Source organism: Danio rerio, chromosome 9 (genome assembly GCF_052040795.2).
Source record: "Danio rerio strain M-AB ecotype USA chromosome 9, GRCz13ab, whole genome shotgun sequence".
Classification (NCBI taxonomy): domain Eukaryota; kingdom Metazoa; phylum Chordata; class Actinopteri; order Cypriniformes; family Danionidae; genus Danio; species Danio rerio.
In genome coordinates this window covers 51,525,109-51,539,125 of record NC_141029.1, presented here as the reverse complement: position 1 = coordinate 51,539,125, position 14,017 = coordinate 51,525,109, and the positions used below count along the sequence as shown (strand labels likewise).

The 14,017-nt window shown below is 37.4% G+C and overlaps 1 protein-coding gene across 5 annotated transcripts in view; it reads left to right on the top strand.

Annotated features, from left to right (window-relative positions):
• The window catches only part of xirp2b (xin actin binding repeat containing 2b), a 221,409-nt gene that overhangs the window by 152,150 nt on the left and 55,242 nt on the right, over nt 1-14,017 (top strand). For all 5 annotated transcript variants that reach the window (XM_087268418.2, XM_087268416.2, XM_087268420.1 and 2 more), the window contains one exon: nt 8,290-8,420. In XM_087268418.2, coding sequence (XP_087124544.1) covers nt 8,290-8,420 — 131 coding nt within the window. The remainder of the gene's footprint in view (nt 1-8,289; nt 8,421-14,017) is intronic.

Sequence of the window (14,017 nt, the reverse complement as noted above, 5' to 3'; positions counted from 1 at the left end):
ACCCCCTCCTTATCGCAAACACAACAGCAGTCTGGTACTGATTGCACTGCTTTTGTTCGGGGTTAATTATTATGATATCCCGATTGCAACAGAGAAATATTGTAGACTGTAATAGGTTGTAATAACGTAAGAAGATATCTCCGTAGACTCAGAGCATTTCATGTCAAGTTCAGCCTTATAATCTTAAAATGTGAGCAAAATCAGCTGTTTTGTCATCACTTTATACATTACGCTTGAGAATCATTCAAACACTAGCTCTAAAGTGACGTTGGTGAATTAGTAATGGCTTCTGCTGTTTTAATGTCAGCTGCAGATTTGAATGAATGGCGGAAGAAAGTAGTACCTAATACAAAAAGGTTTTTAGATGTGTTAAATTTTCTTTTTATATACATGATTAGGCCATCGAACTATTGTATAAACACAATATCACAGTCATAGCAGTGCGATATCAGCACTGGTGGGACCCTAAAGCAGGTCACACACCAGAAGCGCCGCGACACGGCTCGCACATGACAGTTTAAAGTGTCACACACCAGACAAGCACATTTGCATGATATTTAACATGAAACTAATCAGATGGCGCTCTGTGGCTGGGCTGAAATATGAACTGCGTCTTGAGTCGTAGCTGGGTGCTGACGACTTGCAGCGCTGGTGTGTGTACCCTCATAGAAACCTATGTTTAGAATTTTAGATTGCATGGTGCTGCGTGGCGTTGCGCGGCGCGCCGAGCGGCGCTTCTGGTGTGCGACCTGCTTAAGGCAATGCACGCCTCTCACCAGTGCTGATATACAGCCATATTGCACTGCTACTCGTGTACTATTGCTCATATATATATATATATACATATATATATATATATATATATATATATATATATATATATATATATATATATATATATATATATATATATATATATATAAACTCTGAAAATAAGATTGATAAATAAAGGAGATGTAATTGAATTGATGAATTTGGCTCACGGAGGCATGCACATGAAGCCTATTATGCGAACTGCTGAACAAAAAATAGCTGACCAGCAGATAGTGTTCAATTTGTGCACTAGACAGAATATAGCACAACAAAAAATAGTTATCGTGACATGCCTGGCCTTCAGTCATGAAAGTTCCTCCACCACCTCTCAACTTCTCCCAGTAAGGTCTCACCTCTGGCTATGTTTAGGCTTGTTAGAAATACAGCATGACTTCATCTTAGAACGAAACCAGTCTGAGGTGTCTGTCTGCTGAGACGCCACTGATGGATAGTCCGTTGTCTTAGCTAGAATTGCAAAGTGTGTATCTATGCAAACTCTTCTAGGACCATCCTGTTGACCTTTGTGAACATGACATAATAATAAATCCATATCTGTTTTGCGTCCCAGAATATGAACTCCTTGTACGGTGTGCTCGGCTGAATGCTGAATAGGATCGGTGATTGTTCAATTTAGCCTGGCTGTCGAGTGCAGAATGTTGTGTCATTTTATTGTCGAGTCATTAGCGAACTGTCATTTGTTGTGGATGAAGCAATTCATCTCCTTTTTTAATGAGCAACACAATTAAAGTCTTAATGAAGCCACTGTATGACTCCCAGATTGCTGTAATCAGTCTTTATTGAAGTTTTCAGAGTCACGTTACACCTAAAAACCTGCTGCATCAATCTGAGGGTTGTTTTTACAAAGCGTGGACGTATAAATCTGCGGGTAAAACATCTGACAGCTTTAGAAAGCAACACAGTTGTTCAAATTTATATTCATAAAAGATTAAATCAGAGAACAATCCTTTGGCTCTTTTTCAATACTCCCCCGTAGTTATTCTTGCTTGTATGGACTAATGAACTGGGTGTAATTTAGTAGTGTTTGCCAAGTCAGGCATCACTATTAGTGTTGTTCGGATTTATGGTTTGAACAAACACTTAACACAAAGATGTAAACCCTGGCATGCAATTCGTCTTTTGCCATTTGTGCTGTAGACATGAATCATTTCTCAAGCAAGTCAGAGAGGTGTACTATTGCTTTTCTTTCTTAGGCTTTGAGCTGGATTTGCGAGTTAAAACCCTAAACAACCACTCAGCAATTACCTGGATTTAGAGTATCTAGTACTTCTTTAGCAATTACCAAGGAAATCTTACCCAAATCTTCCTAGAATCGATAGAGAATGCTCTATCATAAACAGGGCTTTACATAAACACCCGCCAACCCGCCAATTGCGGGTAGATTACAGCTTTGGCAGTTTAGACAGACAGTCCCACTAGCCACTTTGGCTGGTTGAAAATAATTTTTAAATTATAGTTTTCCTAAAAGCAGGGTTTAACAATATAAGGATGACCCAATATGTGTGCAAGTGTGATCCTAGAATCGAGAAGTTCAATAATTGGGTTTACGCGAGCAGAAGAAATCAAGTGAATACCGAATGAGAGCATGATCATCACTCATGCTAACAGCTGATTTGATGCGCGTGACTTCTTCAAACGCGTGCGCGCTCCCGAATCGTGAAGCAGCCGTGTCTGGAACAGGTCCTGGAAACGCAACTGTCACCGGTTCTCTTTTAAATTAACTAGACAAAAAGTGATGAACATGCACCAGCAGCAACGATTGCATTCACTTTGAACAGATTATTAAACTGCCTAAAGTTAACCGTGTGCATGTGATCATCCTTTCATTATCACACACGGTATGTTTTACCTGCTTTTATTTGCTTTTATTTTTGTTAAAATGGTTTAATTATTATCATTTTTGGTCCCACTTTATATTAAGTGGCCTTAACAATTATGTACTTACACAGGAATTAATAGTTTGTTACAATGTACTTATTGTATAAATACATGTATTTACTGTGTACTTATGCTTGATTAAATACATGTATGTAGTTACATCTGTAATTAACTTTTGTAATTACATTTGTAAATACACGGTTGACCATCCATTACACCTTAACCTACCCATACCACTAAACCTGTCCATAACCCAACCTCTATCCCAACTCAAGAGCACCACAAGTGTTCTCAAATACATTATAAACACAGTAAGTAAATTGTATTTATTTTTTGATGTAAGTACATAGTAGTTAAGGACACTTAATATAAAGTGGGACCTAATTTTTTTTTACAACATTGCTTTAATGGGAGATGAACTCTCCATTTATGTGCAGTTAACTGGTGATCTGAGAGATTTTTAGCCAAGACAGATTACTGTGCATATTTTTGATACATGACAATAGATATTTTTTAAAAGTCAATTACTTTTCTTTTCTTTTTTTTTTAAGAAATGTTTTGTTAAATAAAAAGTGTAGTGTACAGTTATATTTAGCTTGTTTGGACACATTAAAAATTTGTGGCTAAGAAATAATTATTGTTTAGTGAAGAAGGTCAAGAATCTTGGTGTAACTCTGGAGTCAGATCTGAGTTTCAACAGTCATGTCAAAGCAGTCAGTAAATCAGCATACTACCATCTCAAAAACATAGCAAGAATCAGATGCTTTGTTTCTAGTGAAGATTTAGAAAAACTTGTTCATGCTTTTATCAGCAGCAGGGTGGATTACTGTAATGGAATCCTCACTGGTCTTCCTAAAAAGACAGTCAGACAGTTGCAGCTCATCCAGAGCGCTGCAGCCAGAATTCTAACCAGAACCAGAAAATCAGAGCACATCACACCTGTCCTCAGGTCTCTACACTGGCTGCCAGTTACATTCAGAATAGATTTTAAAGTATTATTACTGGTCTATAAATCACTAAATGGCCTAGGACCTAAATACATCACAGATATGCTCCCTGAATACAAACCCAACAGATCACTCAGATCTTTAGGATCATACAAACTAGAAGTTCCAAGAGTTCAGTCAAAGCAGGGTGAATCGGCTTTTAGCCACTATACCCCTCGCTGCTGGAATCAGCTTCCAGAAATGATTAGATGTGCTCCAACATTAGGCACATTCAGATCAAGACTGAAAACACATCTGTTTAGCTGTGCCTTTACTAAATGAGCACTGTGCTGCGTCCGACAAATTGCACTATCATGTTTTTCTCTTCTTCATTCTTTTATATCACATTTTACCTGTTTTTATGTTTTGTTTTGTTTTTACGATTATTTGTTTTTATTTCAATTTTACTTGTTTCTTTTATTCTTGTTTATGTAAAGCACTTTGAATTGCCACTGTGTATGAAATGTGCTATATAAATAAACTTGCCTTGCCTTGCCTTGCCTAGTGTGGTTATAGAGATAAATTTGTTAAATCGTTAGTTTTGAGCTCTAAAAAATGTGAAATAAAAACTAATTGGAATATAACACTATGAAACCATGACCCATTTGCTCATGCTCATTGAGCAAGCTCATACTCGAAACACAAAAATGAATGAGGACGCATGTGGAGATAACACAAAATTTAAATCAAGTAATTTTAGCATGTCAACGTCAAATTTATGCATATAAAATATATTTTCCCAACAACAAAATTGTGGCTAGTGAACATGCAGAGTGGCTAGTGACATTGGAAAACTACTAGCCACAGTGGCTGGTGATTAAAAAAAGTTAATGTAAAGCCCTGATCATAAATAACATATATCATTGGTTCTCAAACTGTGGCTTATTTTTAGTGGTACGCAGAGGAATCAAACATCATATTCTTACGTTTCACGTTTGTTTTGTGGTGTTTTGTTGTTTGTTTTCTGTTTTGCGTTCTCTTCTCTCTCTTCTGCTGTGTATCCTGTCCTGTTTTAGTTGTGCAACCATTGGTCGAAGGGGCTGTCAATCATTATCGTGACTCAATCGGCGCACCAATCAGGAGCTGGTCTGCACAGTATAAGGCTCCGTTTACACTGTCAGGTCTTGATGCCCAATTCCAATTAGTTGCCTATATCTGATTTGTTTCCCTGTCTGTTTACACGTCGTTTTAATCGTGACCCATATCTTATTCATGCGTTTACACTTCCCATACAATTTACGATGTCGTGCATGCATAAAGGCGGGTGCTAGCATCTGTGCCACACTAGTCACGATGGAAGTAATTGTCTTGTTTTTAGCTCTGCGAAATATGCGAAGTGTAGTATAAGCAGTGAATGGTTTAGTCCGGATTTACCCCACGCAGTTTATGTAATGGTATGGCTCTGATGTGTGTGTGTAGTTGAAGATGTAGCCTGTGTGCACACTGGTGTTGGAGAGAATAAAGTTATTCTATGTGTAGCCCACAGTGCGTGTCTTAATAGCGACAAAAAGCAAAAGTTACAACCCGAAGTTCGCCCAACTTTAACATGATTTTGAGGTGGAGGTGGGAAAGGGCCGTCATCGCAGCTTGCGCTTATGGTTTATATGCTTTATGATGTCCTCCACCATTCAGAGGAATTTGTGGGTACGAGACTCGGGTCTGATGGAAGCAAATTGTGGCGACTGACCACTTTCCTCCTCTGTGTATTCTCTGATGTTGTTTACCGCGTCGGCATCTCCACACACGCTCTTCTTTCTGTCATTAAACCGCAGAGAAACACCACATTGTCACAAGTTTAATGATGTAAAGAACGGAATGCCTCAATAAATTCGATCTGCCTAATTACATGACAGTCGCATTGTCACATATCTATATCTGATAGTATCAGTAGTAGTAGATGTAGTTGTTGTAGTAGCAGTCATTGCTGTAGTAGTATCAGTAGTAGTTGTAGTAGTCGTTGTAATGGTGTAATGGTATCAGTAGAAGTAGTAGAGTTTTCAATGCATTGGTTGTAGTAGCAGTCATTGCTGTAGTAGTATCAGTAGTAGATGTAGTAGTAGTAGTAGACATTGTAGTAGAAGTAGTAGACATTGTTGATGTAGTTGTTGTAGTAACAGTCATTGCTGTAGTAGTATCAGTAGTAGATGTAGTAGTCGTTGTAATGGTATCAGTAGTAGTAGTAGACATTGTACTAGTAGTAGAAGTTGTAGACATTGTTGATGTAGTTGTTGTAGTAGCAGACATTGCTGTAGTAGATGTAGTAGTCGTTGTAATGGTATCAGTAGTAGACATTGTAGTAGTAGTAGTAGAAGTAGTAGTGGTTGTGGCTGTAGTAGCAGTAGTAATAGTCTTAACATTAGAAACTGTCTGCAGTAGAAGTAGTAGTTGGTGTAGTACTTGTGATTTATTCTTATTATTATCATTGTTGTGGTTGTTGTTTATGATTATTGCTGTTGTCCTCTCTTGCTTGTTTACTGTCATTATCACTGTCATTATATCACTAGCATTGTTGTCCCTCATCACTGACTATCTGGTTTCTTTCTATCTGTTTTTTTTTCCTTTCCTGTTCCTGTTACTGTTCCTTTTGTATGTACCCTGAACCGTTTACCAAGTTTCCTTCACATATACACACATACATGCACACATGCACAAACACACGCACCTGCCAGTATTTGACTGTATTGTTGTTGTTTTTGGTATTTTTGTTATTGTTTCATAGTTTTTGTATTTGTATCATCTCAAATTGTGTACCTTTTTTCCTAATAAAAAAATAATAATAGGTTGATTATGTTGATTAGTTGTTGAAACCAGTAGATCAAAACATGACCTCTCAGTACAGAAATTTAAACTATGGAACAATCGCTCACTTTTTAACCTCTAATCATTTTGTTTATACCGCAACAAGACATAATTTCACTTGCTCAAACTCTAGTGTGACCATGGCTTAAAACGCTGTGTTAACATAAAAAGTTCATAATAAGCAGTGTGAAATCCTTTAACCTGATCTTTAACAGTCTGGATTTGTTTGGTTTGTCAACCTGAAACTTACTATGCAACCCAGAGTTTGTTAAACCTGTTTTATTCAATAGGCCTCTGACTTTAGCAACTTCCAAAAACACCCTTGAAACCAGTTAAAGGGCCATGAAACCCCCTCGTTTCAGCAGTTTTCACACCTCTACTTTGGAAAAAGTCAGAAAAGTGGGCGTGTCCAGCTCTGTTTAGGGGGGGAGTGTCAGAGGAAGAAAAGTGGGATGGTGTCGGAGTGTCTATTTGGGCACGCGCGAGTTTCAGAGTCAAAATACACACACACAGTAGAAAGTGATGGTGTTTAACCTACATGGACATCTGTAGTCGAATTATTTGCCAAATTATTAAATGGTGGACTTTAACTGCAGTTTGGCTCTTTCATTCAGGGAATTCATTCATGCCCCTTGCGACAAACGAGATATTTGATTTGAGGAACTGCTCTAAGCGTGTATTTTTCATGCAATGTTTGATACCGCACGGCGAATAAGAGAAAAAAAAACCTCAGCATTTCCCGGAAACTTAGATGCATACGGCAGGTAGTGTCAGAAAGCCGCGTGTGTTATTCCGGTCACAAAATGCGGTAAAAACCCTACACGAGGTTAAAGTTTGGTTGTGGTGCTAACATGTTTACACTCGGTGCAATAGTTTGTTAGATATGAACAAACTGAATAAACAAAGAGCACTGCTCGCTCACTTACCAAATCTGTAGAGACAGGACAATCAACAGCAACTAGAGCCGCGTCTTTATTAAGAGGAGACAACAAGCGAATCCGGATCTCAATGTTTGCAGATGAGAACAGCTCTCATGTAAACAATGTTCCTCCTTAGACACGTAAGTTATTGTTGTCGAGCGTCGCGTACACTGTTAATCCACACGTGACTCTGAGCTCTCACAGAGAGAAAATGAAAACAAAACTTAACTGCAGCAAACTATAAAAGCAACACTTCATGCTTGTTTTGCCAACACAACGTGGCGTCTCTGTCGTCTAAAAACTGTGAAAGTAATGAATATTAATGAAGTTGCACAATAGAGCACGCTAATTGATTTGAACCAAGCCTTACTCATGCATTAATGCATCACACTGTAGGACGTAATAAGACTCTCTCTGGCACAGACACCCAGTCTGCACGCTGGAATAGAGGCTATTATGTCATGACCGTGACGCAGCTTCAAAAATTCGTTTCAAACCAGAAGTACGAATTTGCTTGAAATAACGCAAAAACAACCAATTTACACTTTTTAGTGAAATCTAGGTGTCCTAATAGTGTTTTTAGCATTGTGGGACACATGTACGACTGTCAACAGCTCAAAAACATTAGGTATGTTTTGGTGTTTTGTGACCCTTTAAAAAAAACATATAACGTGGTTAACAACCACCTCGAGCACCACAGGGAACTCTCAGCAACATCCTAAGATTTTCTGGATTGTTGCCCTGAAAACCATATCAAAATTGACCAGCTCTATTGTGGCTTCCTTCTTTTTGTATGAGCTTTCAGCATACTTTTGTCTTCAGAAAATATATGAGTCTAATTTGTTCATTGTCTTTTGATTTATTTGCACCTGCAGGCAGCATTGCAGCATCCGGGACAGGTGCGCTCGACGAAAGCGCTCTCTCCGAACCCGTCCCGCTGAAGAACCGCATGGCTGTATACCAGGCAGCGGCTGCCAAACAGGACAGAACAGGCTTCTCCAGTGCGGTACGCCACACACACATGTTGGTGTTATGTTTACAGGGGGCTCCCCATAGGCGTAATCCATTTTATACAGTAAAAAAACGCTTATTACAAGGACCTACCCCTAAACCCAACCCTCTAAGGAAAACTGTCAAAATGTTAAGGTCAAAAGAGCCTGTTAAGTAGGATTTTGAGGCTTTTTGATTTACAAGGACTCTAGGCATGTCTTCATAAAACACTGTAATAGAGTACAACTATCTTCTTCCCATGTCATTATACAATAGCCGGCAGCTAGCTCTCTGCAACTCTCACATGGTTGCCCACTGAAGCTAAGCAGGGCCGCGCCCGGTCAGTACCTGGATGAGAGACCACATGGGAAAGCTAGGTTGCTGCCGGAAGTGGTGTTAGTGGGGCCAACAGGGGGCGCTCAACCTGTGGTCTGTGTGGGTCCTAATGCCCCAGTATAGTGACGGGGACTCTATACTGCTCAGTGAGCACCGTCTTTCAGTTAAACCGTGGTCCCTACTCTCTGTGGTCCTTAAAAATCCCAGGATGTCCTTTGAAAAAAAGTAGGGGTTTAACCCCGGCATCCTGGCCAAATCTGCCCACTGGCTTCAGTCCATCATGGCCTCCTAACTCTCCCCATATCATAATTGGCATATCATCACTCTGTCTCCTCTCCACCAATCAGCTGGTGTGTGGTGTGCGGTCTGGTGCAAAATGGCTGCCGTCGCGTCATCCAGGCGGATGCTGCACACTGGTGGTGAATGAGGAGATTCCCCCCACTGTGTAAAGCACTTTGAGTGCCCAGAAAAGCGCTATATAAATATAAGGAATTATTATAATTAATTAACTGTCCTTATAAATACCCCCCCCCCCCCCACACACACACACACAGATGAAATCATATCCAGTCATAGGAGACTCTTTTAAGATGTAAACGGCAGGTGTGAATAGTCTGTCTCTGATGACCACTTGTGAAGGAATTGCTCAAGATGGATGTTAATTTGATTTGTAAACAGGGCTTAAATGGTCCTCCTCCATCACTGTAAGCCATCTGTCAAATAAAGACAGCCTTAAAGGGCTCCTATTTTGTTTTTTGCACTGCGGGTGGTGTTGTTTAAGCATGAAAAATAGTCTAGAGTTTTCCTCCAGGACTGAACACATCACTCTTTTCTATGTTATTTTTCTTCTTTTTTGACCTTGCCGTTGAAAAGCGTTGATTTTAATTGCAGCTTAATTGCACGAATACCTAATTCCATGTTTGGTATGAACCCAGCATAACGTGTTTCAGCAGTGTAACATTATTTGAATCGTTGGAATTATCTTCCACTGCTATTTCAAATATGTCATCCAAAATCGTTTCTGTTAGTCTCATTGGCCACACTAACACCACCCTCAGCCCCTGAACCAAGCAGTTCTTACTTGTAGCCCAGCACTGTTTAGTTCTACCTAAACAAACACTTTACCTGTTTCAGAGCCGGTGAACTGATTTGGAACTAGGCTCTGACTCTGGACCAGCACTACAACTGCCTCGACGTTAACCATGACTTTCTGTGCCACCTCTAAATGATACACTTGTGATTTACATTGTGCTTTAAGGCCCAGTACACTTCAAACATATTTCTATATATTTGGCCTAGTTTACACTGTCAGGTATTGATGTCTAATTCTGATTTGTTGCCTATATCTGATTTTTTTTTGCCTGTTGGTTTACACGTTCCCAACTGTGTAATGTCCATGGCATGATTTATGCACGTTATGTATGCACTAGTTTTATATTAGTTTATATTGGTTACGTGGTGGACATTGCGCTCTCTCGCTCTCGTTAACATGCTTAAATACCTGTGCTATATGACAATATAAAAGCTGTTTAAGTCCTTGTGTATGAGATTTAAGGTTTGTGAATCTGCTGAAGTCTGTTCTGAAATGAAAGCTTCAGAATCGACGTCATTGGTTTTTAATGACGCGCGACTCACATTGACAGGTGAAAATCTGATCTACCTGCTTACACTGCAGGCACTTGAACACAGATCCGATTCATATCGGATAAATGTCCACATATGAACAAGGCCTGAATCTGATTTGAGTAAATTTGATTTTGATTTGATTTATTTATTTTTCGAACAAAAATTTGATACATAAAATGTCATTAACAAAAAGAAATACATTTCAACATGGTCGAAAATGGAGTGGGATGAAGCATAAGCTTATTATTCTCCCACCCCATTACCCCATACATCATTCGTTTATTACTTAAACTTATTTATTCTTTTACCTATCTCTTCTTTTTACATGAAACAAATTTGATCCGTTTGGCATCTTTGAAAAATAATATGTTTGATTCCATTTGTACCTTTTCATTTTGTAACATAGACCCAAAGCAAAAAAAAGAAAAAAAATCATAGTACTGCAAATACAAAACAACAACAACAACAACCTAGTACTGCAAATAGCCATTAAAATTTCATCATACTGTTGTAAAATAGGAATCATTTTTTTATTATTTTTGTCTCTTTTTCTTTTAATCAAACAATTATTTGTATTGGTCATGTAAGGGTCATATATTAACTGAACTTCTACTGTTGTGTGTGAGTGCTGTGCATACTAATTAGCATTTTTAAATAAGTAGATAGATGCGGGTCCAAAATTAAATTCAGCTCTGCAGAAACTTCCTGTCTGAAGTGAGGTGTTAAAACTGAACACAGAGCACAGAAAGTTGTATGCTTTTTTGTTGTGCAGAGAATTCATAGAAAAAGAGGAAGTATGTCTGGGGTGCGGCCAATGGAGGACTGAACAATGACTGACAAATGACGTTACACCAAAACTCCACCTGTTAATATCAGTTGTGTATATATGCTGGAGTCAGGAAATGTAAGTTAGTTGTGAACCTTTTGAATGTAATTCTTGTATTGCATTGGGGTAACGTAACCAAGAGCTCTGTCATCAAATTATTCATTTGTATCCAATAAATTGTTACGATTTTTGACATTGAAGAAAAACCTCTCCTGACCTTTTTTCTTGAACACGCATGGAATTGGCTTGATATTCCAACAATACCTTTCTCTTTTTATCCTTTTTCAAAAACCTTCATCGGAGTCCATGTGATTTGTTCCTGTTTTGACATACATGGGTCATATCCGATCTGTGCCACATGGTAGAAAAAAATTGGAATTGAGTCACTTGAACAGTGCAGTGGAAATGTGGCCTAAAAGAATGTGTAAACGGACAGGCAAATAAACAGATATAGGCAACTAATCGGAATTGGACATCAAGACCTGACAGTGTACACGTGACCTTTGATGTTTCCCCATTCAGACAGAATGCCTGAGCATACTACCTGAAAGGCCTTTGGTAAAGTCTAGATCAGATACGCGGCTGGTTGGAAGTGCGATATACACATCAATATAGCAGTATTTTTTCATGATACACTCAAAAAAATGAATTTTGGCTTTTGTTGGTCCAAAGAATATAACTATGTTTAAATTAAACAATTTGCTTATGTTTGTGTACTAAAAATAAAAGTGTTATGTTGGAAAAAATTAGAAAAAGTAAGTTTTCACATTTAAACAGCTTGCTTAATTAACATGAATGAAAGGGAGTTGTGTTGCTTCTGCAGTACTGCATTTTGGTCAATAGGTGGAGTAACATCTGCACATGCGCAGTTTCAAAACAACACGAAGTAAGAAGATTCAAACCACAACGATCACTCTCAGCTCGTTTAGATCGGCGCCATAATATGGGAATCAAAAGATGAAGATTACAGTACAAATTGAGAACGTGCACAGAAAGCTTTCCTTAATGTGGACGCAGGTGAGATTTTTTTACTTTGTATGTATTCATACTGAGGCTGTTACAATATTTGAATCACTAATGAACTTCCTTGTAATACTATGTTGTGTTTGTGTATAGTATTGTTATGAAATTGTCATGTTTCCTGTGTCTTTTTCACATTAAAGGCAGATTAATTTCTAGTTTTTTTGCATCCCTGTGAAATTTTATACTTGGTATATATTAACCCCAAAATAAAGTTGCAAACGTTGGGAGTAAGAAATAGTCTAATTTTAAATGAGTGTCAAGCAGTTTGTCAAGTTTTAATGCCAGTTTTGATAACTTACATAATATTAATTAAAAGGTGGTGTTGGCACAAGCATATGTGACGCTTAAATAGGATGACATCTAGCATGATGACATATTTAATGTAAGCTTATTTGTTTGGTCATCTAACACATTTAAACTTTTAAGTTTAGTAGTTTGCAGTTTTTTATTTTTTTATTTTTATTATTATAAATATATTATTCTAAATGCTATATATTTATATTATTATATTTTATTATTACAAATCTTTGCTCACTCGCATCTTTTTTCTCCCTCAGGTTTACAGCTCAGCCTCTGTCCCATATCTAATTGAGAAGACTGTGGATCATCCAGGTACTATGCCTTTAGATGCCTAGACACGCATTAAAATGATGTACAGTAAAAATTACTAGTAATTTTAACTACTAATTATTTAGTAAATTACTAATTGTCATTTCATGTCGTTTAGAACATCACCAGTGGAAAAAAAGGTGTGAATGCATTCTCAAAGCCCTTGTGAGGGAGTACACGGTAAGCCATTTACTTTTTTACTTTTTTTACATTTTGCATTTTCCTCTTAAACTATTTCCTCCTTTCACCTTTGATCTGTTGGTAAACTTTTTATTTTTTTACTTGACATTTTTAGGATGCTGGACATGATGAAGCACAAACCTTGATGTGCAACACCACCTTATGAATCTACAGTAGTTACATTAACATTTATCAGACTCTTTTGTCTAAAGTGACTTACAATTGATGGCACATTCAGCAAATCAACAAGAAGAGGCAATACACCCAAGATGTGCTAATTATACAAAAAAATTGTTAAGAATGCTTCTACATGTGGTTTGTCAAGCCCACTCACCTGTGTGAAGCAGACTTCATGCACAATGTTTTTTTGTGTGTGTGTTTGTTTTTTTAAATTTAGGGAGTGGTTGTAAGAAAGTGTCTGGTGCAAATGTGCAGAAATGGTGCCCAGAGAGATGAATGTGTGTAGCTATTGCATGTTCTGTGATGGTTGGTCTAATTTTATCTAAGTGTTATCTGCTTTTTCAGTGTAAAGAAGGTACAGCATAGTTTACATAAGAAGACTTAACTTTTCTAAGTATATTTTTGTAACTCATTTAATGGCAGAATATTATTTTTAAATGTTTTTTGTAATATATGAAAAGTAATTTGAAAAGTGTATTTTATGATGTTTTTGTAAGCTTATTTTTGTAAATCATTTAATGATTTTAATGTACTTAATACTTGTATTAATATTAATTTAATAGTATATTGTACATACAGTATTTAACTTATTGTAATAAGTGAAGATACAGATAAAGACAATATTTGGATTTTGATAATCATTTTATTGCTGGAAAATTTGTAAAACTGTAAAAATGCTATTGAATAAACTCAATGAAACAGAAACTGTTTTTTTATTTGGTTAAACATAACAATATCAATTTTAGAATAATTGAACTTAAATAACTACATTGATTAAAGCTAAATTATGAATGTTACATTGATTGAACTAAACAACATTACATTACCTTTAT